Here is a 23,599-nt window from a genome sequence, read left to right on the forward strand (position 1 = left end):
GTCTGAAAGTTAACATGCTAGTGCCAAGTTGTAGTCAACACAGAAACAGTTTAGCCTTTTATATTTTGTACTAAATAGTTTAAGCTTTTTGGACACTTTGTATAAATTCCCAGTAGGATTGGGGATAATAGCAAGTCTCTCTTGCTCAGTGAAGCTGTGACATTGACATGACTCATCTTGCACTTCTAAGCTCAGCTGTAATACTTTGTCTTCCTGCTGGCCTGTTTGTGACATGGCTTTTGTATTAAGGGCTTTGTATCACTTCCCTCTGAAGAGTCTAAATGTGATGGGGGGGGGGGGGGTGAATAGAGTGCCCTGAGCGTAAAACGGTGTAATGTTGGTGGAAGACTTCGATTTTAACTAGACTTTGGGTTCTGTTCAAAATTCCCAGTGTGTAATGTAAAGAAGTTGTTGATAGCTTGGCTGGTCAATGCACTATCGCGTATTCAGATTATCATTCTGTTATCGGCCTGTTTTCACATCCTGTACAGGATGGTATTCATGTGAAGTTTCTTAGGTTCTTTTAATGATCTGGTAGCTGCTGACACAGCGCGTCACCTCAGAGGAGGACAAGTCAGTGCAGCATTTTAAAGATGCTGCACAAATGAAGCCGTTGATTTTTTTTTTTTTCCTTCCGTTTCCTTCGAGACTGAGTGTGTCCTCTCTGCCTGAAGAGTAACATTTCTGTACGCTGCTGAACTTGAAGGCTCTTGGAGCTTTCATAGAAGGCACTCAACTATTTGCATTTTGTTTTTAATAGGAACATTTCAACTGGGCTTCCCCCACTTCTTGCTACGGATTGATTAATCTGGTGTGTAGTGGTGCATTCAGTGTTGATGGGTTTTTTACTTCGTAAAATCATAATGCAAAGATTTTTTTTTTTATTCAGTATAACTGTTTGGCTGCAGCCAAACAGGACACTTTAGCTGAATGATTATCATGTCATTGTCCAGATCTCAGGAAGAGCTGTGTGAATCTCAAAAGCTTGTCCCTTCCAACAGCGGTATTACCTCACCTGCCTTCTCTCATTCAACTTGGTATTTTAATTCCCTCAGTTATAAACCCTACCTTCTGAATGCAGAAACTGTATTGAATGCTACAACTTCCTCATGCTTCCTTCTGGGATCTACCGATATTTCGGCCCAAATCTCCTCTTTCCTATTTTTATTTCTGATTTTATTTTATTTTTAGGAAGATGCATAGCTTAATGGTTAGAACACTACAGACTAGCAGGAGTTTTGGTTTCTGTACCTAGCTCTGCTACTGATTTGCTCTGATCTTGGACAAGTTACCCGTATCTGTGTTTGTTTCCCAGTGTGTGAAATCTTGCCCTGGGGTGTGTACATTGTAAATGGAGTGGGTGGTATGTGCCAAGAAGCAAGTGTGTGAGTGGTGCATTTTAGCCATGGGCCTCATTTGGAGTCATGCTTGTGTTTTTTATTACTTCATGGTCACTTGTGAGGATAACTAGGGTGTGTAGGACACCTGGAAGAAGCATGATGTTGAGGAAAGGATGGAAGCATAGCAAACCTAGTTTTGGGTTTAGAGAGATGCATAAAAGAAGATGCCCAGAAAAGAGAGAATACAGGGTGATGAAATATGTTCTGGGAGACATCAAAAAGATTTGATTGCCCCCCACAGCTGGTGTAGAGTGAAGGTTTAGGCTCCACTTTTTGATGCAGCATCAAACCAGGATGACACCATGCAGTTTAGGTTCATCAGCGTTATGTTTTTGGAGCTGGGATTCCCAAGCCAAATTTTAAATTAACAGCACTTCTGTTCTCATAATGGTAGAAACCTACAGGTCACTGAGTTCAATTTTCATTTTTCCCCCATCTGGTGAAAGCCTCCCATGCTCATTCTGTGTTCCTAGGTAATGCAATGAAAAGTTCCAGCACAGGAGTCGCGCATACTGCCACCATTGCAGTCAATGGAAGTGCTTCAGCTGCAGCTCCCCCACTGTAAATGGGACTCAGCAGTTGACAAGATATTTTCTCTGAGAACCCTTGATTCTGGATTTTACTTCTTCCACTACCGTATCCCACAGAGCCTGGGATCTAGTAACTTTCTGGTCACTGTGCAAAGCCTACTTCATCTGTCAAGCACTCACTGGGTTGTATAGATTGGTGATTGGGGTGGGAGAAGTGTTTATGGAAAGCTACTTATTTATATTGCTGGTGAGTGTTTGAAGGCTATGTGAGATTCAAGGATTGTGATAATTTTCCTCATGAGGGAATCCCAGTGGTTTCAGTGGGGCTTTCTAGAGGTGCAGGAATTGGGGCCTTAATGTTCATAAACAGAAAAAACATTTCTATATATGTACGTAACTTCCATGAATAGCTTTGGAAAATGTATGTATGGAGAGGAGAGATCTGCAATTGTCGTGTGCAGTGGTGCAAGACAATTGCAGATAGCATCAATACCTTCCTGTTTAAATGTTAAAGTATTTCCATATGTAATTTTAGACTGAACATCTTGACAAGCAATAAACTGACAGCTGTACATTCAGCAGATTGATGGATATTGTGGTTCCTCGTTCTACTTCTATGGGTTCCACCATCCTACCTTAAATGATGCGATCAAAATTCTGTAATGGTGGCCACTAGGATGTGGAAATCCTGCAAACACCTGTGTTGGCATATCTTTTCCTAGTTCTTAAAATGGTTAAACACTGAAATAGAAAATACTTCTGAAAGAGTGAGCAGTTAATTTAAAGTCAGTTACTCCTGCCCTACAATATCTGCCTAGAATATTTACAATTAACATAGCATTTCTCACAAATATCAACTGTTTCTTTTTGGACAGTATTTCAACCACCTTTGGGGGTTTGGTAGATTGAGAGTACTGTCCTGTCTTGTTCTAGAATGATTCTCTAAATGATTCTCTATTTCCATGAGATGCGGCGATACTCATTTTTTCCATGGTTGCTCAGACATCTGAAGGATTTTACATGAAATGTGTACAGTCTTGACTTTCTCCTCCTTGCAAAGAACTAGTTGTCTCTCATTTCCTCCCCTCTTATTTAGTCAGGACAATCATCCACTGTGATTGAAAACATACACACTATTATTGCTGCAGCTGCTGTGAAATTCAGCTCCGATCAGCTTAATCATCTGTTTGTTCTTATTCAGAAGGTAAATCTTTATCTGAATTTAAATTCCTCACTAAACCAGGAATGTTGATATGTTTGAGCATCTAGTCTACAAATAACATTTCTAAATACAAATTTCTTTTGAAACCTATAATATGACTTTGTGAAGATTAAAATATTTATTTTAAATAACTCAGTTCCCATTGTGCTGTCAATTTAATCTTTTAACTCCGGTTTCAACCATGTTATGCGTTCTTACTGCTAAAGTATGTTCAGAAGAAGATTTCATTATTGCCTCTAGCCACTCATGATAAATTTTTGGAACAGTGTTTGGTGAATTAGATCTCCTATTAATGAAACTGAGTTCACATCTAATCAAGCTGGCAGTGGCACATGTTGAAACTGTGCCCCTTTATTAATTGGTGATATCACAGTAAAATAGGTCATAGGTGGAATCAATTAATTTGAAACTTTGCATTTTTATTGCGTATTTGCTGCTGTAATAGAAATTCTATTTCTTTGTCTTGCAGAGCTGGGAGACTGAGAGTGACAGAGTGCGACAAAAACTGTTGAGCCTGATAGGACGCATTGGTCGGGAAGCTCGCATTGAGACAACCACTGGAAAGGCATGAAAAATAAAATCTGCCATTGTTAGGATAAAGAATAGAATTACATCTTTTGTAATTACTAGTGTCCCTGACCATTCATGCTGTTCTTGAAGGTCCTAGAGGTGCTTTGGGAACTGGCTCATCTTCCAACGTTACCCTGTGGACTAATTCAGCAGGCCTTGGAGGAACATCTGACAATTCTTAGTGATGCTTATGCAGTGAAGGAAGCAATCAAAAGGAGCTACATCATCAAATGCATAGAAGACATTAAGAGGGTTCGTTTCTCTGTAGAATTACTTTTTTTTCCAAAATGGCACATTCTCTAAAGAGTGGCTTGGGCAGTATCGACACTTCTTTCAAATGACATGGAATTGGACACTTGTCGCATCTGTAAGCTTGTACCTCGGGGGACTCTGAGAGGGGGAGATTTTACGTGAGCCAACTTGTTTACCGTGAGACTCATAGTAAGTCTCTTGCCTTTGTTTTAAACAAATTTGCAGCCCCAGGAGTGATTAGTTTGGGGGAAAATTTGAGTGGACTCAGGGTTAGAATTTTCAGATGGAAATACTGTTAAGATATGTCAGTGTTGAAACTGTGTCCCCTTAATATAAAATATTTCAGATTTTTCTTTGAAAGAGTAAATAATGTTTTCTGGTTTGTCTGCTAGACAAGTCTCAAAATACAGATTAGTTTTTAAAAGCCAGTAATATTCTTTGTTTAAAGAAACAGGCATGAAAAATGTCTTCTGGTATAAGAACCCATTTTGCAGCAGAATTTGCCAAGATGTCTCCTGGGCAGCAGCAGCATGCTGTTGCAGGGAGAGGGTTTTGACCATGTGAAATTCATGGCACATAGCTTAAAGGATTTCCCATTCTATTTACAGATCTGCCCATGTAATAAATGATCTTTCTGTAGGCCTGCAAGAATGCACCTGTCCTTTTTCCATAGTCCAAAATGAGCCATTATGAAGGAGATGGCTTGTTGTTACTTCGGTTTCCCCCTCTCATGCTAACCTACACTTAGACTAGCCTTTCTATCTTTCCAACACCATCCAAGAGGTGGGTTTTTTTGGAGGTTGTTTGGCAGAACAGATATTCCTTCGGTGCCAAGGTACCTTGCATTCTTGCTTTTCTCTAAAAATCAGAAGTGTAGATCTCAAGCTGTCTGCCCTAGGGGAAATGGTTGTTGAAATCCAGAGTATTCTGTATCTGGTGTTCACTTCTCTTTCCTGTTCTTGCTAGAAACTCCTCAAATATATCCTGAGGCATCCTTCTGTAACAAGTTTTTTTTCTTACTGCTCCCTGCTATAGTATCTCCATCTAGAGCTTTGATAGTATGTAGTTTTAAGCCAGTTTTACAAATGCAACATTTACCTATCTATCCCCACCCCAAACACATACACAAGGAGAAATTAAAACAACATTTGAGAGAATATTGGCAGCACTGCCAAAGGTATGGAGAAGTCTTCAGTGTAGCTTTCTTTCTGCCATGAACAGGCTACTGAGAACGTAACATTGATTGTTAGCATCTAACCTAGAACCAAGATGCTACTTTCCCAAACCGAATTTGGTGTGCCAGCTTCTAATGTCAAACTTTATGGAAAATAAAGCCCCCTAAGGGTTCAGTCCTGCAAAGTGCTGAATGCTTCCACCTCGCAGGATCAAATCTTAAGTTCTGTTACAAAACTGAGTTTAAATATCTTATCAGAGGGCTCCTTGTGACCCTAAAATGTCTCATTGAGAACCACTGATTTTCCCCCTTCCGGCCTCTGAATGCCATGGTAGTATTATAATAGTTAAGTTCTGTTTTTCCTGTCTCCTCTCACCACCTCCACAACCTAGTCTTTCATTGAGTAGCTGTATTTGTTTAGAGGGCAAATGTAACCCTTGGCTTGCCTCTCCATCTTACCGGCTGTCAGCTAGCCATCTCCTTCCTCAGCTATCTGGTGTAATTGTGAAAGCTGAAACTGTCAGTGGAGATGAACCAAGGAATAGCGACTGCAGGTTTATGAAAGAAAACTATTATCCTGAAGCTGGGGCATGGATGATAATAAATAGGTTTCTAGGAATCTCTTACAAGAAACAATTCTAGTATTGTTCAGCATGTACATATGTGTAATTATTTTAACTTCTTTTGTTACTAGTCATCCCAACATCATAATCCCCAATTTGTTTGGGTGGTACCAGCTTTACGTCAGCTCCATGAAATCACACGTTCGTTTATTAAACAAACATACCAAAAGCAAGATAAGGTAAGGCACTTGCTAAAGTATTTTTGAAAGCACAGTTACATCCATCAAACTTCTTCTATAACAAAGTTAAGTTAAAAATATGGTATGTATTTATGGCACTATTTGAATTGAGGCGTTTAATGTTGTGGTAGTTTCTTGACAGTATAATTTTACAGTGGTAATTCCTTAATACTCTGTGCTGTCCATTATATGCAGATAAGCTTATTTCTTTTGATAAGTCTGAATTATCTCACAGTATCTTTGCTAGTACTAACTACAAGTGAACCTGATTGACAAATTTAAGGGAACAGGTTGTTTTTTTTATTGACTTTTGACTGAAGTAATAAAATCATAGAATATCAGGGTTGGAAGGGACCTCAGGAGGTCATCTAGTCCAACCCCCTGCTCAAAGCAGGACCAATCCCCAATTAAATCATCCCAGCCAGGGCTTTGTCAAGCCTGACCTTAAAAACCTCTAAGGAAGGAGATTCTACCACCTCCCTAGGTAACGCATTCCAGTGTTTCACCACCCCCCTAGTGAAAAAGTTTTTCCTAATATCCAACCTAAACCTCCCCCACTGCAACTTGAGACCATTACTCCTTGACCTGTCTTCTTCTACCACTGAGAATAGTCTAGAACCATCCTCTCTGGAACCACCTCTCAGGTAGTTGAAAGCAGCTATCAAATCCCCCATCATTCTTCTCTTCTGCAGACTAAACAATCCCAGTTCCCTCAGCCTCTCCTCATAAGTCATGTGTTCCAGACCCCTAATCATTTTTGTTGCCCTTCGCTGGACTCTCTCCAATTTATCCACATCCTTCTTGTAGTGTGGGGCCCAAAACTGGACACAGTACTCCAGATGAGGCCTCACCAATGTCGAATAGAGGGGAACGATCACATCCCTCGATCTGCTGGCTATGCCCCTACTTATACATCCCAAAATGCCATTGGCCTTCTTGGCAACAAGGGCACACTGCTGACTCATATCCAGCTTCTCGCCCACTGTCACCCCCAGGTCCTTTTCCGCAGAACTGCTGCGTAGCCATTCGGTCCCTAGTCTGTAGCTGTCCATTGGGTTCTTCCGTCATAATCAGTTATGACCTTTAGGAAAATAGAAATAAATGGCTCCAATCTACTACCAAATTGTGCTTTGCGTTATGCCAGCTTTGAGTGGAAGTGTTTGGCTTTACATGTAGTGCTGTGCAGTGCTACATAGCCAGATGCTGAAAGCAGTTGTCTTGTAGGACGGTTTGTAAATGGATGGGGAAGGATGAAGGTGAACCTTCAAGGCTCCTTTGTGACAGTTTTGATAGTGCTGAAAAAACCCCACAGTTCTCTCAGATTTTTTAATTCCCATAAAAATGCAAAACCTCTAAGTGTGTCTGTTGTGGTGCTGCATTTCTTACACTGTCTTTCTCAATGTTTCTGCCAAGAGCATTATTCAAGACTTGAAGAAAAATTTTGAAATAGTGAAACTGGTGACTGGAAGCCTAATAGCATGTCATCGATTGGCTGCATCTGTAGCAGGTCCTGGTGGACTAGTTGGAGCAACATTAGTCGATGGCCGATACACTTATCGGGAGGTACTGAACACTGCTTTGTAATGTTAGTTACTAGAAATTGTCAGATGAACAATGCTATAAATCACCCCAAAAAAGCCATGGTCAGCTGAAACACAGAAGGCTAGACAATGTACAATATTGGACACTTAATGTACACTGTATCTGTATGTGCTGCATTTCCTCCCTCCAAAAATTGTACTCTGTTTTGTAATTTGGAATAGAAATATACTGAGCTTTATTACTTACCCAATAAATTAAATGGTGGGTTAGCCTCTATATATTAAAACCTGTGGCATATTTAAAGGGCTGAATTTGGTGCTGACTACTTAAAACCAAAAAATATTTTCCAATTAGTAGATGGATTCATATATCCACAGAGCACTTGCAGCACAGTATTATTGCACCTTCGATCTCCTTTTTTATGCCAGGTGGCAGCTCAGGCTAGTTATTGTTATGGGGATTGGGAGCAACCTGAGTGTTTTCTGAAGGGGCGCCTGAAATGAGGTCTTTTGTTTAAAATAGTGAAAATTAGAAATCATAATTGCAGGCCCTGCTTTGTCCACATGGAGCTTGTTACAGGATCAGTCAGTTTTTGGTTCTTAACACTTCGCAACATGTACAAAAAATAACATAACGTATTTCTAAGTTTAAGTTCTCTTTTGAAAAGATGACAATTTTTTGTTATTCCCTTTTCAGTACTTAGAGGCGCATTTAAAATTTCTGGCATTTTTTCTGCAAGAAGCCACCCTCTATTTGGGTTGGAATCGGGCCAGGGAAATCTGGGAATGTCTTGTGACGGGTCAAGATGTTTGTGAGTTAGATCGAGAGGTAAGAAGCCCAAGAGATCAACATTTGGGGGTGGGAATGGAATTTAATAGCTCATGACTGGAATGCATGTATAGAAAATAAATTGTTTATAATGTTTCTCACATTCAGTGTTTTCAAATGCCTTACAAAGCACTAATGCATTAGATCCTGTTAGTGCAAGGACAAATGGAGCAGCTATTATGTGTTTAACGATAAATGGCATACTGCCGTGAACATTAAGACCTATTTAGTTGAAAGGGAATGTTGATCAGGAGTCTAGATGAGGGTTATCCACTCTTTGAGCTGTAACTTCCATCTGAACAGCCAGAGATGTCATAAATGAGCCTTCACTTAATGTTTTATGCAGTAGACAGCACTAGTAATGCCTGGTACCCTAATGCGGCACTGCAGGCTTGTGTAATATGTAAGAACCTGAGTCCTGGTGTGGAATCTGAACCTCCTGCTCCAGAAGAGAGACTACTACTATCTGAATTATTCTGGTAAATAGTAATGTTGTGTGCAATAGCAGTACCCTTCAGGTGGGAACAGACTGCCGAATGTTTTAACTATCTTGCCTTTTCATGACAGGTCCTTTATCTAAGCTTTTTTTAGTGCACTCATCACTATAGTGTCTGAAGTAATTTGAAAAAGCAATGCTGATGTACTTAAAAAAATCTTTTGATCTTCAAAATATGGACCATATATTTATACACCTATACTTATTCACAGATGTGCTTTGAGTGGTTTACAAAAGGACAACATGATCTGGAGAGTGACATACAGCAGCAGCTCTTCAAAGAGAAAATTCTCAAACTGGAGTCGTATGAAATTACTATGAATGGTATGAAAATGTTTTTCATATGTTTTTCAAAAATGGTCACCAGGTCATAGGAGTAAATATATACTAGAGTACTAGATAGTAGCTTTCTAATAAAACATTAAACTTAGTTTTTTAGACCTGTGAAGAGCTTTAAAAACTAACACTAAGAGGTCATTTTTTAATGAGTCTAAATTTTTAATTGCTATTAAGAGTATCCTTTATTATTTGTGTATTTAATGTCCTGTTTTAATAAAAACAGGAATTTATTCTAAATAAAATCTTTCGTGATTTTTAAATACAGGTTTTAGTTTATTTAAGACATTCTTTGAGAATGTGAACCTATGTGATCATCGACTAAAACGACAAGGAACTCAGTTGGTAAGTGTGTTGCCTTTTCATTCCTATGAACAGTACATGAGATCTGCAGAACAGGTCCTTTTTAGTACAGTATGTGAGACCTGGGGAACAGGTAGGTCCTTAATTTAAAAAAAACAAAAAAACCAGCCATTTTATATGGTCATATTTGTACTAAAATACCTCAGGTCCTTTTAGTATTTTCATTACAAATTCTTGCTTTTTACCTTGGGAAATTAACGGTGGGATTTTTGTAAAATGCCCAAGCCACCGAATGTTGAAAGTCAATGTAAAAGATTTCAGGTTGGAACGCAATAATGTCATGAAACTTGAAAGACCAGTCCCAGTTTTCCTTTGCATTGTTAATGAGCAAATGACGTTCTAGTGTGTGTAACTTGTTTTGCTGACCCCTAAAGAAAAAACCTATTGTATGTTTAGTTATTTATATATCTTTTTACAAGAGAGATGTTTAGTAAATTTAAATCTTAATTACATTGTAATGATTTTTAACTTTGATATGATCCTGCACTGCTATTTAAAATAAAATATGACAAAAAATACACTGCAGTATACATCTGGATCTGCTCATTGTCAGGAATGTTAATTTACTTCAGACTTATCTATGGTGCTCATAGACCTGTTGTGAAGTTTTGCAAGATTAAGTACATGACCAGTATATGCCACTTGATGAGCATTTTAGCATATGATTTGTTGCTCTTTTGATTTACCTGTGTGAAATAAATGTTTTGTATGATCGTTGAACTCCTAAAATGTTCTTTGAATTCTTCATTATTCCATTGCTTGGTTGAACATTTACCTCAGAAGTCATCATTTGTCTACATGTAGACAAAGTGGGTTAGACTTAAAATTTCCACTGATTATGTAGGTTTGAAATTATATAAATTTAGTTCATATTGTATAAATATTTTCATAGAGTTGAAACACTGAAAAATACAGCTTCTAAGACTTCAGGCAAAAGTTACTTTTCCAGCACATCTAAAACAAGCGTGATTTTATGATTATACATACTTATAACATGTAACAAAGTCAAATTGTATTTTACTAATGTATTTTCTTTTAAACAGAATGTAGAAAAACTGGAGTTAATAGGGATGGATTTTATTTGGAAAATAGCAATGGAATCACCTGATGAAGAAATTGCTAATGAGGCCATTCAGTTGATCATAAATTACAGCTATATTAATCTAAATCCTAGATTGAAAAAGGTAAGCGTAGTCTGTTACCAAGAAAGGTATTTGACCCACATGCAGAGGTTTAATTCTCTGGAAGTTGTGATATATATTGCAATTAATTAAATTTGTTGTTGACCATTTTATTCTTATGAAATTATTTTTAAAGTGCTAATGTACCTGTCCTTCATACCTTCAGGATTCAGTGTCGCTACACAAGAAATTCATTGCTGATTGTTACACAAGATTAGAGGTAAGTGGCAGACTTAAATTTGTTCATGTTCCTAAAGCCCTTTCTGTCTTCAGTGTTATTTTACTTGCAGAATGGAAGCAGTGTTTTGCAGTGTGTTTCCAACAAACTTGCTTTTCAAGAACTAGAGAATACAATCCTATGCGCTCTCCCAAAATATTGCTAATCTTAAATTGAAGGTTTATAGAGGAGAATTCACAAGCTTCTGCATTTTAGCTGAAGATGTTCGAACTTCAAATCACAGTGCAAACTGTACTTTATGTGAAGACAAGAATATTGAATTGTAGTAAAGATGCATGTTAAATTCTTTTGAACTTGAAAATCAACTTTATTGAGGGCTTAAGGAAGATTTTTCTCCTCTGACACACTATTTCTGCAATGTAATTTATGTAGAAAAGCCACAGAATGTACTTAAACTTTGTAACCTTTCCTATTGCCTAACTAGGAAGATCTTTAATAGTTTTCATATAACTTCATCACTCCAGAATAAATAATACAATATAAATGCTGTTTTACATTGGTGCATCTTAAATTCTAGGCAGCCAGTTCAGCACTTGGTGGTCCGACATTAACACATGCTGTTACAAGAGCTACAAAAATGCTTACAGCAACTGCTATGCCTACCGTAGCAACATCAGTACAGTCTCCCTACAGGTAAGTCTGTGTTTGAGGGTAAAATCAATATTTTTTTTGTAGGAATACAAGGTAATTGTAGGCCAGTAACACATTCTGGTGACAGTTCCTCTGCATGCTAGATATGACCAGCTGGGCTTCCATAGTTTAAATACTGATGCTCTGCTGCGTTGCATTTCTGGTAAATCATTGGCGCACAGAGTCATCGATGAAATATTCAGCTTCTCCTCTTTATAGCCTTTTACATCTCCTTATACAAAACAGGTTGCTCAGTTGTAGTGCTTCCTTTCCCTACTGAGCATATGAAAACAGGGAGCTGAGAACATTGAAGGACATCAGTAGGGAGAGAACATAGAAGGGAGGGGGATATTTTTGTACAGACTTAACTGATTAGAATCTAGTAATTACCAAAATGTAAGTTTTGAGTCATAAGGTTGTCCATCTCAAAGGATCACCACCATCAGCATTCTTGTGGACAAAAATCTCTTAGGTTTTAGAATGCCAAAACTGTGTGTTTGTAGAGAATGGTCCTTTATTTTCACTATCCATCTTCTATTCTGAACAGGAGTGCACTATGCCAAGGTTGCTTACAAACAATCTTCAGGTGTTTGCATGAATGGCCACATACAAGAACAGCAGATCTCTGTATGTGAACTAAGCCTCTGTGTTTAGAAAGGGGAGTGGTTACTCTCCACTGTGTATCAATTTCCGTTCTTAAATGGCACTGTTTTTTTGAAGTAGCATAAACCAGTTCACATCATGGACCAATATTTGCAATCCTAACTTTGTGTCTCTTCCTTTTCTTGTAATACTTTTGTCTCTAGGTGTAAGTTTATAGCCACTCGCACAGTAGCTTTTCATATTTACATTAAAATATATTTGATTTCAGAAGAGATTTTTTTAAACAATCTCAATATAAGGAATGAGACTGGAAGTCTAAATGCTGAAGTCCTCTAAACTACAAAGATTATTGCTGCTCAAGAGCTATTAGATCTGTGGAGTAGGAGATATTGGGCGAGGGGGTTTGACTGTCATCCTTGAGGGGACTGATGTTTCTAAATTTGTGTTATAGTACCTGGGTACAGGGAAGGGCCCTTTAGATATGCACAATGTATGTCCCCAAACCTAGTATGATATAGGAAGTGCAATTCAAGACTTACACTTAGCTTTGCCAATGTGCCTCAATCTAGCTACGCCACCTCAAAGAGTGAGAGTTGTATTTAGTCTCTACTAAATTCAGTCCTTGCCTTCGGCTGTTGTCTTTTGTGATTGAACTGAAACCACTCACCTTATCCTTTTTAAATTTTTGGATACAATCTTTAGGTCAACTAAACTTGTCATAATTGAGAGACTGCTACTTCTGGCAGAACGCTATGTGATAACTATAGAGGTAAGAGATTTTCTTGTTACTAACATTCATGTCCTTTCTCATAACTAGACAAAAATTTAGATGCTAACTCAATATTTTTAACAATACCATGAGTTGTTTCAGCCCATGTACTGTAGAATCAGGTACTACTAATACCGTGAAAATGTTTTTGTTTTTCCAGAATTGTTTACACTGATTTTTTTTCTTTCTGTAGGACCTTTACTCCGTTCCTCGTACTATTCTACCTCATGGTGCCTCTTTCCACGGACATCTTTTAACACTTAATGTTACATATGAGTCTACCAAAGATACCTTCACTATAGAGGTCTGTTTACCCAAGTTACACATGTCATGCCATATTGACCTTACTTATTTGTGAAAACATAGTATTCACTAACCGCGTTATGTTGCATGGATGACTTGAAGCACAAGCTAGAGAAGTGTAATGGGCACAGCTAGCTTCAAAACCCCATTTTTCTAAAAGTCTTGTCTACACACCTAAAATTATAATAACGGAAAGGTTTGTGGAAAGAAAATATTTTCTTGCAGCACTTTCACTCTTCTGCTGTATAGTTAGTATCCCTGGCTGAAAAGACTTTTATTAATAGAGGAGCAGAAAAACCCTTAAAAATGTTAACAGAACACTTAAAAAAAAATCAGGCCCTACTGTTTAAACAGCTTCCTCCAAACTAGATCTCGTTTTATTTTACAGGCTCATAGCAATGAAACTGTAGGAAGCGTCAGGTGGAAGATAGCAAAGCTGCTGAATTCTCCTGTGGATAACATACAGATATTTGCAAATGAAAGTTTGGTATGTTAATTAGTTACCTTTTATCTTGTAAGTTTGAATCGTTCCTTTCACCAGAACTAAGTGTTAAATATTTTGTTGCAGCTAACGGTAAATAAAGATCAGAAGCTACTCCACCAGCTGGGCTTCTCTGAAGAACATGTACTTACAGTAAAAACGTCAGGAAGTGGAACCCCCTCGGGGAGCTCTGTCGATTCCTCAGCCAGCTCCAGCAACAGTAGTGGTGTCTTTAGTTCATCTTATGTGATGGAACAGGTACAGGATAGTCGTCTGAAATCTGCCTTTACAGTGCACCCTTTCACAAGCACGTCACAACTGGGGTGAAGTGGCAGAGTAAGCTGATGCTGTAGTCCTTCACTTCCAGATTTGATTTCAAATTCTGCTACATATCAGAATTAAAAATGGGAGAGTTTGATTTGCATTTGTTTGTGTTACAAAATCAACACACAATGCAAGACTCATCTCAGGTGATTTAGGATTGGAGTACCTGAGGTATTACAGGACTACAGTTCAGCGTGGTTCAGACCCAGAGAATGAAATAACTGGGGTATTTTCAGTCAGTGAAATCCTTTGGCAGAGCGATATGGAAAGCTCGTGCAGTGGCTATATACTATGTGGGTGCATCATGCTTTTCTCAGACCAGGGCTTAAGTAACTATTAATTCTGAGCATTAAATACACACATTTAAAAAAAGAAAAACCACTGAGACTGTATCAAAGCTTTTTTTAATGGTGGCTTTGATTTCAAACAAGTAATTAAAAAGGCATCACCTTTTGTAATCCAACTCAAATGAACTGGATTTAAAAGCTGCATTCAGCTACAAACAGCTGATTGTGTGTTTGTTTGCTATGTATTGATCACCTCTGCTGTGTCTTCTGTTAAACTTTTTAATCTTAAATTAAGATTTGCATTTGACTTTAAGATCTGGTGATTTGTGGGCAATTAATTCTAACACCAAGTGAGATTTTTTTGAACCAGTGAAGCTCAGGTGTGTTACATTAAAAATCTGGGAGTGGGTCAAGATAACTGTACCACTCTGCCATTGCTCTCCAATTCACAGTTAATAACTGGCCTAGAGGGCATGTTTTGTCTGATGTAGATGTAATGCTGCACAGTGATATGCAGATATAAGAGATACATGCAGGGGTTTTGTATTAGAATTCAAATTGTGTCTTGGGCTAGAAAGTAGCTGAGACATCTCTGGATCATTTGCTTCAACAAAGAATCCCACACAATAGCTTAAAGGGGGGAAAACAACCTTTGTAATTGTTTGTTTAATCCTCAGGAGAAATCCCTCCCTGGAGTTGTGATGGCTCTCGTGTGTAATGTTTTTGACATGCTTTACCAGCTTGCTAACCTAGAGGAGCCAAGGTAAACAAGCTAATTAGTTATTAAACATTGGAGAAATACTCTTACTGAAAGTCCAAATAACCACATTAAAAATTGTTACCAATTTATGTGGACTCTTGTCCAATATGACATTGAGTGAATCCTATCGTGTGTGGAATAATTGCTTTGAACTTTCCAGGATAACTTTGCGTGTACGGAAGCTTCTGCTGTTGATTCCTACTGACCCAGCTATTCAGGAAGCACTTGATCAACTAGATTCTCTAGGAAGAAAGGTATGGATTAAACCCATATTAAATTCTTGTCTCTGTAGGGCTAAAAAGAGACATTTAACATTGGGATTTTGTAATACTGTGTTGGGTGTTCATTTGTGAAGTTTTCAAGTTCTATAAAACTTAGTGATAAGGCAGAATAATATAGTCTAAGGGTTTTTAATGCTTTGTTTCAAAGTGGCTGGGAGGGTGGAGGGGGGTTGTTACTGGGACTATACAAGATGCAGTTCCAAGGCCTACTTCTCCTTAAGTGGTATTCTAAAAGTGTAGGTTTATATCTGTGCTTATTCCTCTCAGAAAACACTGCTGTCCGAATCAAGTTCTCAGTCTTCAAAATCCCCATCCTTGTCTTCAAAGCATCAACACCAGCCCAGTGCTAGTTCGATACTGGAAAGTCTCTTTAGATCTTTTGCTCCTGGCATGTCCACCTTTAGAGTGCTCTACAATTTAGAGGTAAGAAACCCTTTTGTCAACATGCGCCTCAGTTTTCGAGCATTGCAGTTAAAACAATTGATAGTTTCAAGTCCTGCAAAATATATTGTCAGTTGCTAGAAATATCATCAGCTGAACTAGGTTTAATACATTACACAAAACAAGTGATGTAAAGCAGAACATTACATGATAATATAGTAATGAAAAGTTCAAAAGAGCTTGGAGTATGAAGCTTCTCCTTAAGGTTTCATTACAAACCCCAGGCGCCTCTTATCATTGTAATTGTAAGATGACTTTTAAATGTGTTAGTAAACAGAACAGACAATTTTGGAATTTATCTGTATGTTTCTCTCTGCCGTCATAGAAGGCCTTAGCTATTGGTTTAAATCTTTGGCTGGATCTGCGGAGGTTCTGAACGCATGCCTCTCTATTAAAAATGAATAGGAGCCAGGGGTGCTCAACATCTCTGAAAATCAAGCCAAATTTAATTTGGATTGTTTGGACTACAAAATAAGCTCTCCGTTAAAGTGAGTCACCGTCAGATGTCACTGAAGATGTGAAGGGGGCTGACAAAGCAAAACATTAACTGCCTTTTAAGAAGACATATACCAAGGCTCACTTTTAGGGCCCTGGAGGTGCCTTTTTAGGAGATGCAATTAGTGTGGTGTACTGTACTTCTGAATCTCCAAATAGACAGGGATATTCTAATGGATACAAATTCAACTGCAGGAAAAGGGCTGAATATATTACACTCACTTTCTCAGTCTCTTCTGTTGAAGCTGTTTCAGTCTCTGTTCCAATGACTGTTTATACAAATGTTGGATGCAGTTTTGTTGTAGCCATGTTGGTCCCAGAATATTAGAGGCAAGGTGGGTGAGAAGTTGGTCCAATAAAAAAATATAACCTCCATCACCTTGTCTCTCTATTTGCACAAAGTGGGAGTGAAAATGACCCAACTTCAAATCCCTGCTCCAGTGAACCCAGTCTCCCGCGTCCCGGGAGAAAGCCCTAACCACTGAGCTAAAGCGTGTAAGGGAGACACCATCAATGTCATCGCTTTTTGACTGAAACTATTTGGTGAATGTGTCAAATTTGCAAATAGTGACGCTGAGGGGGAAAATAAGTGCAGCTCTAGGGTTGATTTTATCAGGGCACTGAGATGTAGTGCAGACCCAGGTCCTCTTCCCGGGGATGATCGTTAAACTGGTCTGAAATGCTTCAGTGAGGAGTTTGGTGGGGAGTTGCCAGGCTTTTGTGGGCTGACAAGACCAGAAGATATTGAACATCTGGAACAGGGAAGGAGGCTAATCGGTCCCCCAAAATAGTATTTGATATGGGAGTTATTCAGAGTGATGGGGTAGGCCTCTCCAACAAGGGAGTGCATATATTTTAGCAGATTTAGGTAAGAAATTGTTAACAATCTGGAAACCCAGGTGAGAATACAGGGGGAGACAGATAATCGAACTGCTGCTGTTAGTTTCTTTGTGGCTAATGTCCAGTGCATGTACTTGTTCCACATGAGTCCAGTTCCCTGATAAACTGGAATTGGAAGTGGACTAAGGGGAAGGCATCCCCTAAAGCTGAGGTATGGTGTTGGAGCTCCTAAAGTCTGACAACGTGAGAAGACAACCTTCTTTCTCCAGCCCCTTCACCTTTGTACAATGGGAGGGCAGTAAGGTCCCAGGAACAGGCTGGGGACCAGCTGGAGGGGTGGGGTCCTGACAGCAGCCCTCCACTAAATTCAGATGACTAGGGATGGAATCGTGACCTGCACCGTATGAACTATTGTTGGATAATTCCCAGAGCAGTTAAGTTAAACTTGCGGCTGAATTAATCCACATCCCTTGTATATCTTGTCTCCTTTCCACATGTTCAGAACAGTGAGTCAAGTGCTATCATAAGATGACTCTTTACAACTCCATTACAGACCCATCTAGATTAACATGTACAGGTTTGGGGTCCCATTGCCAGACAGTGTTGTCAGCAGCAGGTTAAGTTCCTAGTGTATTTGGGGCATAAGAATCCATTCTGGAAACAACTGATAGAGGCATACGCTCATCTCTCATCCCTGATGTCTGCAAAGCCTTCTATAGGAATTTTCATAATCGCCATTTACCTTCATATGTCTGTTACTAGTACTGCAGTTCTCCACCTTTTCTATACCACATCCCATGTTCTAACAAAAAGTTTCAGGCTCCTCCTCTTCCAGTGAGCCATGAAGAAAGGTAGAGTGGTCGTAACCCCCCAAAACCTGTTTGCAACTCCCCGATTGAGAGAGCAGTCTGCTGTGTCACAGTACAGATGCCCTCCTGGATGAGAGGATTCTGTTTTGCAGTGGGACTGGTATCCCAAAATGATTTTTTCACTTCAGAGCAAATAAGTAACAAAATGCTTATTTCCCAGCAGTGAGGCTAATGAGGAAGCAAACCTAACTAAATATTTCTTAGGTCCGATAATTAAATGGATTATATTAGCGGATTTGTTCCTGAAGTTCAGTCAAGTATAATGGAAAATATTTTCTCTCTTAACAAGCCATATTTTTTTTTAATCCCTCATATTTGTTAGTCTGCTAAAGCTATTAAACACACGGATCCAGCCAAGAATATTAGTGTGGCTGTTTACTGAAAAATGGCTCTGCAAATTTGCTACCGAGTCACAGACACAAACATGGAATCTTACAGAATATTGCAGAGAACTGAAAGTCACGATTTGTTCTTTCTGGCTTGTGGATTATAGCTCTTGCATTAGTAAAGATTCTGCAACTGGAGTAAGTAAACAGTAAAAAAAACTTGTGTTAAATGTTAAACAAAGAAGATTCAACTCGGAATACACATGAGGATCTTGCCTGTCAGATGAGCAGGTCCCTATGTGGTTGCTTTTCTGATCATCATTGCACTTTATGACTCTCACTGCTGAGAAGGGTACCTTCTTGCAAATGAGAGGAGCAGTATAATAAAGATGACTTTCCTAAAAGCCATAAAATTTCTTGGATCCTCTTCCTTTTTTTCACACCTCAAAATAAAAGTAGAAATGTAAAATCAAAACCTCCTTGGGAGCTCTTATTTAATAATTATTATTTTCGTGGAATAACATCTTCTTAACAAGAAAGGTGATAGAATTGTAACCCTCCAGTGCCCCTGTTAAGCCTGAAGAAATAATTCACATGTGAGTCCAGACTCCTCCCTTCTTACTATGTGAGCCATTTATGATTATGTCAGTCACTTGTCACGGAATAAAAACAGAAGGCAATGTTTTAAAATATTGTTTGGTTCTTTATGGGTCAGATTGTTGCAAGGCTGTATCTTTGAATTACTGAGAGCAGGAAATGCTTGGTCTTAGGGTGAGACTGCCTGGGATATTGGATGCCACTTCAGAGATGCTATAGTTTTTGTATATACTAGTTATGAAATATTTATACTTGCATGCATTTCAGGTACTGAGCTCCAAGCTGATGCCAACGGCAGATGATGAAATGGCAAGAAATTGTGCCAAATCTTTCTGTGAAAACTTTCTAAGAGCAGGAGGCTTGAGGTTAGACCTTATAGACATTTATTTTTTTCCATAACACTAACTTCTTATCAGTGATAACTGTATAGTTTCTGTAATAAGCTCTAACACATTGCTTACAGTATAGCACACTTGCATAGGTGTTCAGTTTTTTTCATCTAGCAGTATGAAAACTAAAATGGATTGGGTCCTGTGAATAAAAAAATACCTGTAGATTTAATTACTTTCACTAGTGATGTCTGAACAGCCACTCTGTATCTACAGTATGTAGTGTATAATCTATATGACATTAAAGTCTGAATCAAAGCTAATTCATTTGCATTTTTTTCTCTATTACTATAGTTGGTATTTGGGTGCTAAATAAGTAGTCTCACTTCAGTTCAAGTATACAGATGTGCATATTACACAACCTCCCCGCTGGCACTAGTTGGCATTTTTAGCAGTGTTAGAATGGACCAAGAATTGGTCAGTGCAATTGATCTTTCCACTCTTACCAGGAGGGACCAACTTTACGGATAAGAGTGGAGGCACAGTGGCACTTTGGAAAAACTTGCAGAGCTGCTGCCTGTTGTATCACTTGATAAGTACAGTACTTTGCTCCTACAGCAGTTTTCGCCTCAAAGCCCTTCGAAATGGGGGGGAAATAGGGATCTCCTTCTCCAGAGGTATCGGTCTGGTACTTCTGTCAGCACTAAGTCGCTGAGAATGGCTGCGGGGGAAATACCTGAAACTCGTTACCAGCAGTCTCCTTTTTACACCATCTTATAAAATAGTGTCTCTTATTTTTAAGTTTGGTGGTGAATGTGATGCAGAGAGACTCAATCCCATCAGAAGTGGACTATGAAACAAGACAGGGAGTCTATTCCATCTGCCTGCAACTTGCAAGGTATGAGATTGCCTTTCATTGTATATAAGACCACTAGTAATGCTACTTGCATTTTTTAGCAGTTGGCCTGTTATCTCGCAACGTAACAGTGATTTGAATTCTGTACTAAAACTCTGGTCACCCAATATTCAAAAATAAACCTGACTCTTTTTTTTTTTCTTTGTGTGTTTTAGGTTCTTACTTGTTGGCCAAACACTTCCTACCTTACTAGATGAGGATATCCTCAAAGACGGGGTAGAAGCACTGTCCTCACGCCCATTCCGTAATGTAAGCCGACAGGCTAGCAGGCAGATGTCCATTTGTGGAACACCTGAGAAGTCATCCTACCGACAGTTGTCAGTTTCTGACAGGTCCTCCATTAGGGTGGAAGAGATCATACCTGCTGCACGGGTTGCGATACAAGTAAGAGAAGGTTTTACAGTCTTGAAGATATAGCACTGTGCTGTAGAGTGAAAGATGAAACTTGCTCTTAGTTTCTGGAGTTTAAGATAAGTAGTGCTGTGAAACTGGTTCTCCAGGCACAGGTCTCATCTCAAGGCTTAAGAGACAATCCAGGTGCTATCCCCCTCCCCCAAACCTCACCCTGACTTTTATTTTTAACTACAGTGTGTCTCTGAAAGATCTATAACATACTGAAGTAGTAAACGAATAGGTTGGCTATTCACATTGGTTTGCCAGGGATGTTTGAAGACATTGAAATGTAATATTGTACTTTGCTGTTCATTTTATTTTACATGATACGTATTGTGTGTCACACTGTCCCATCTGGAAAGAGAAGAGGTGAAGTATTTGATTTCATTGTACCGTCGCATAAAGCAGAATTGAGGGGTGACCAGATGCCTTTTGCCAATGTGACTAGACCCCCATGCTTACCTGGTTAAAGTCCTGAAGTTTCTAATCTACCAAAATTGCTTTTAACTGTAATTTTATAAAAATGAAACATGTGCAATAGCTGGGGAAAAACACTTCTAACTTTTTTGTAGAGCAAGATGATGATCTTAAGCATCCAGAATCAGCATTTCCTAGTGATTAATCTGTTGGGAGAGGCCACGTACTAAAACACACTGCTATAAAAGGAATAACTTGACCCATTTTCCTATTGTCAGATTGAAAGAAATTGCATGGGCTGTGATCTATAGCTAGCACATTGTGTTAACATGTGTAGGATCTCAATTTAGGATTCAGTTGGTGCTTTCCTACCAGGAGGAAGTTTGCATGCTTAACTCCAGAAGGAAGGAGGGGAGTCTTTCTGTAGTGACTCTTCTGTTTCAAAGGCAGTGCTGCTGGCTTTCAATAAGCCATATTAACCACTGTTTCATATGAGCAAAAAGTCCTCGTGTCATGGCACCAGATAATAAGCAAGGAACAAAACTGAATGGAAAGACCATGTGGTTCCTCCTTTCCTCGTGGTAAAGGAGACTATTGGGTGTGGCAAGAGTAACCACTTTTTCCTGTTCCTTCAGACAATGGAGATAAATGATTTCACGTCTACAGTGGCTTGCTTCATGCGACTTTCTTGGGCTGCTGCTGCAGGACGACTTGACCTAGTGGGGAGCAGTCAACCAATAAAAGAAAGTAACACTTTATTTCCTCTTGGGATTCGAAACAGACTTAGCAGCTCAGGTATGTCACTTATAGGTGAGACTGCATCATTTAGTCTAAACAAAATACTCTCAACTTACTCCAGTTTTGTAACACTTCTAGAGTTCTTAGGAGATGAACTCCTTCTAAATTGCTACTTAAATCTACAGTACTTGCTGTGTTCTTACAAGTAGTTTTTAAAGTACTTTTTAGAAGAGAGATGTTGATCAGAAAAGCTTTAAAAACCACAAGTGATTATTACATTTGTTGTTTCTAATCTAATGCAGGAAGCAATTGTAGCTCAGGAAGTGAAGGAGAGCCAACAGCACTCCACGCCGGAATCTGTGTGAGACAGCAGTCTGTATCCACCAAAGATGCTCTGATTGCTGGAGAGGCCTTGTCTCTACTCGTTACGTGCCTACAGTTACGCAGTCAGCAGTTGGGTATGCAGTAGACTCTTACTAATTCAGACTTTCAGTATAATGTAATTAGTGGGGAGTCAGGTTTTGAAGATGAATTTATACATTTTGTGCTTTCCTCCTTACTGAATTTTGCTCTTATTGACGCATCTAAATTCGCAGACACAATTGAATTTTTAAAAAATGGAAAGGAAGCTTTCAGTCTGCTGGTTTTCTCTCCACGATTTAATATTAGATGGCTTGTTGATATTTTTATAAATGTATCAAGGTAATTGGGATACAATATTTCAGTCGCTTTTTAACAAAATTAATGAGGTGTCTTCTGTATTCATTATTCTGCATTATGTAACTTCACTATAGAACTAGTGCTTTGGGGATGATAAACAATATGCTTTCAATAGCTCTTTGAGGGGTATCTACGATGAGACCAGATGGAACTGAAATGTTTGGGATTGTATACTTTATTGATCAATTACCACAAGTGTGTTGCTGGTGTAGACAGGCTGCATTACTTATTGGCTGCTCTTATTTTCTTTGTCAACTTTTCATTGCAGATTAACCTTTTTTACACTGAAATCTCCCCCAGCATTCATTTCTGAAATAAACTGCAGCAGTGCAATAAACATAATTTAAAATGTGCGCAGGGGTTATGTTTTCTAGGTTTTGATTCAGCAAGATACTTGTATCAGTGGAACTGCTTATGTGCTCAGGTACCTTGCAGAATCATGGCTTTAATGAACTGTGTGTGTTGGGCAAATTTACTTAATGTTAGCATCAAAATAGTTGCTGCTTTGCTTGAAGTAATCACTTCTGCTGATGTTACTGTTTGCCTACCTGTAAATTCAACCATAAGACTAGTAAATCACTCCACTAGCACTTGTGCCTTCACATACAGAGAGGCTGAAACCTTTACTGGGGAGAAAAGAGGAGCTGTCCTATTTATATTAATAATCTACAATCTATGGAAGAGGTGAAATCAAGGTGTAAGAAGATTTTTCCATACCTATATCTCTCATCCTTGGTGTTGGCGAGATACATTTTTATTCTAGTGGTAGTTAAATAAATAAATATAAATTAAATAATAATCAGTTGTTTATATTTTTAACAAGTTCCATTGGCAAAAAACACTGACTGGGATTGTTTCATTTTTAGGATCGTTCTATAGCTTGCCTTGTGTTGCTGACTTCATCATTGACATTCTACTTGGATCACCAAGTGCCGAGGTGAGTGGCTGGAATTAAGATTTCTAAGTCATTCACTGATCCCACTGCAATATAACATCTTGTTTACATTACTGGTCTCAGACAAAAATATTCATTTCAGCACTTTCATTATCTGACTGAGTAATATATAGAACATATTAATCAGACATCACTGATTGCAGTATTAATCCCTGTCTCAGTTAAAAATTATACCTTTTTATAGTATGTCA

The 23,599-nt window shown here is 38.7% G+C and overlaps 1 protein-coding gene across 2 annotated transcripts in view; it reads left to right on the forward strand.

Annotated features, from left to right (window-relative positions):
- USP24 (ubiquitin specific peptidase 24) overlaps positions 1–23,599 on the forward strand; it is a 110,074-nt gene that overhangs the window by 38,148 nt on the left and 48,327 nt on the right. For both annotated transcript variants that reach the window (XM_048859704.2, XM_048859706.2), the window contains exons 13-36: positions 3,027–3,134; positions 3,622–3,717; positions 3,813–3,974; positions 5,843–5,950; positions 7,364–7,513; positions 8,189–8,320; positions 9,029–9,140; positions 9,421–9,497; positions 10,559–10,699; positions 10,863–10,916; positions 11,452–11,567; positions 12,870–12,936; positions 13,130–13,240; positions 13,628–13,726; positions 13,808–13,978; positions 15,009–15,094; positions 15,252–15,345; positions 15,640–15,795; positions 19,208–19,305; positions 20,072–20,167; positions 20,341–20,569; positions 21,631–21,790; positions 22,036–22,191; positions 23,320–23,390. In XM_048859704.2, the coding sequence (XP_048715661.2) occupies positions 3,027–3,134; positions 3,622–3,717; positions 3,813–3,974; positions 5,843–5,950; positions 7,364–7,513; positions 8,189–8,320; positions 9,029–9,140; positions 9,421–9,497; positions 10,559–10,699; positions 10,863–10,916; positions 11,452–11,567; positions 12,870–12,936; positions 13,130–13,240; positions 13,628–13,726; positions 13,808–13,978; positions 15,009–15,094; positions 15,252–15,345; positions 15,640–15,795; positions 19,208–19,305; positions 20,072–20,167; positions 20,341–20,569; positions 21,631–21,790; positions 22,036–22,191; positions 23,320–23,390 (2,850 nt within the window). The remainder of the gene's footprint in view (positions 1–3,026; positions 3,135–3,621; positions 3,718–3,812; positions 3,975–5,842; positions 5,951–7,363; positions 7,514–8,188; positions 8,321–9,028; positions 9,141–9,420; positions 9,498–10,558; positions 10,700–10,862; positions 10,917–11,451; positions 11,568–12,869; positions 12,937–13,129; positions 13,241–13,627; positions 13,727–13,807; positions 13,979–15,008; positions 15,095–15,251; positions 15,346–15,639; positions 15,796–19,207; positions 19,306–20,071; positions 20,168–20,340; positions 20,570–21,630; positions 21,791–22,035; positions 22,192–23,319; positions 23,391–23,599) is intronic.

Source organism: Caretta caretta, chromosome 8, assembly GCF_965140235.1.
Source record: "Caretta caretta isolate rCarCar2 chromosome 8, rCarCar1.hap1, whole genome shotgun sequence".
Lineage (NCBI taxonomy): Eukaryota > Metazoa > Chordata > Testudines > Cheloniidae > Caretta > Caretta caretta.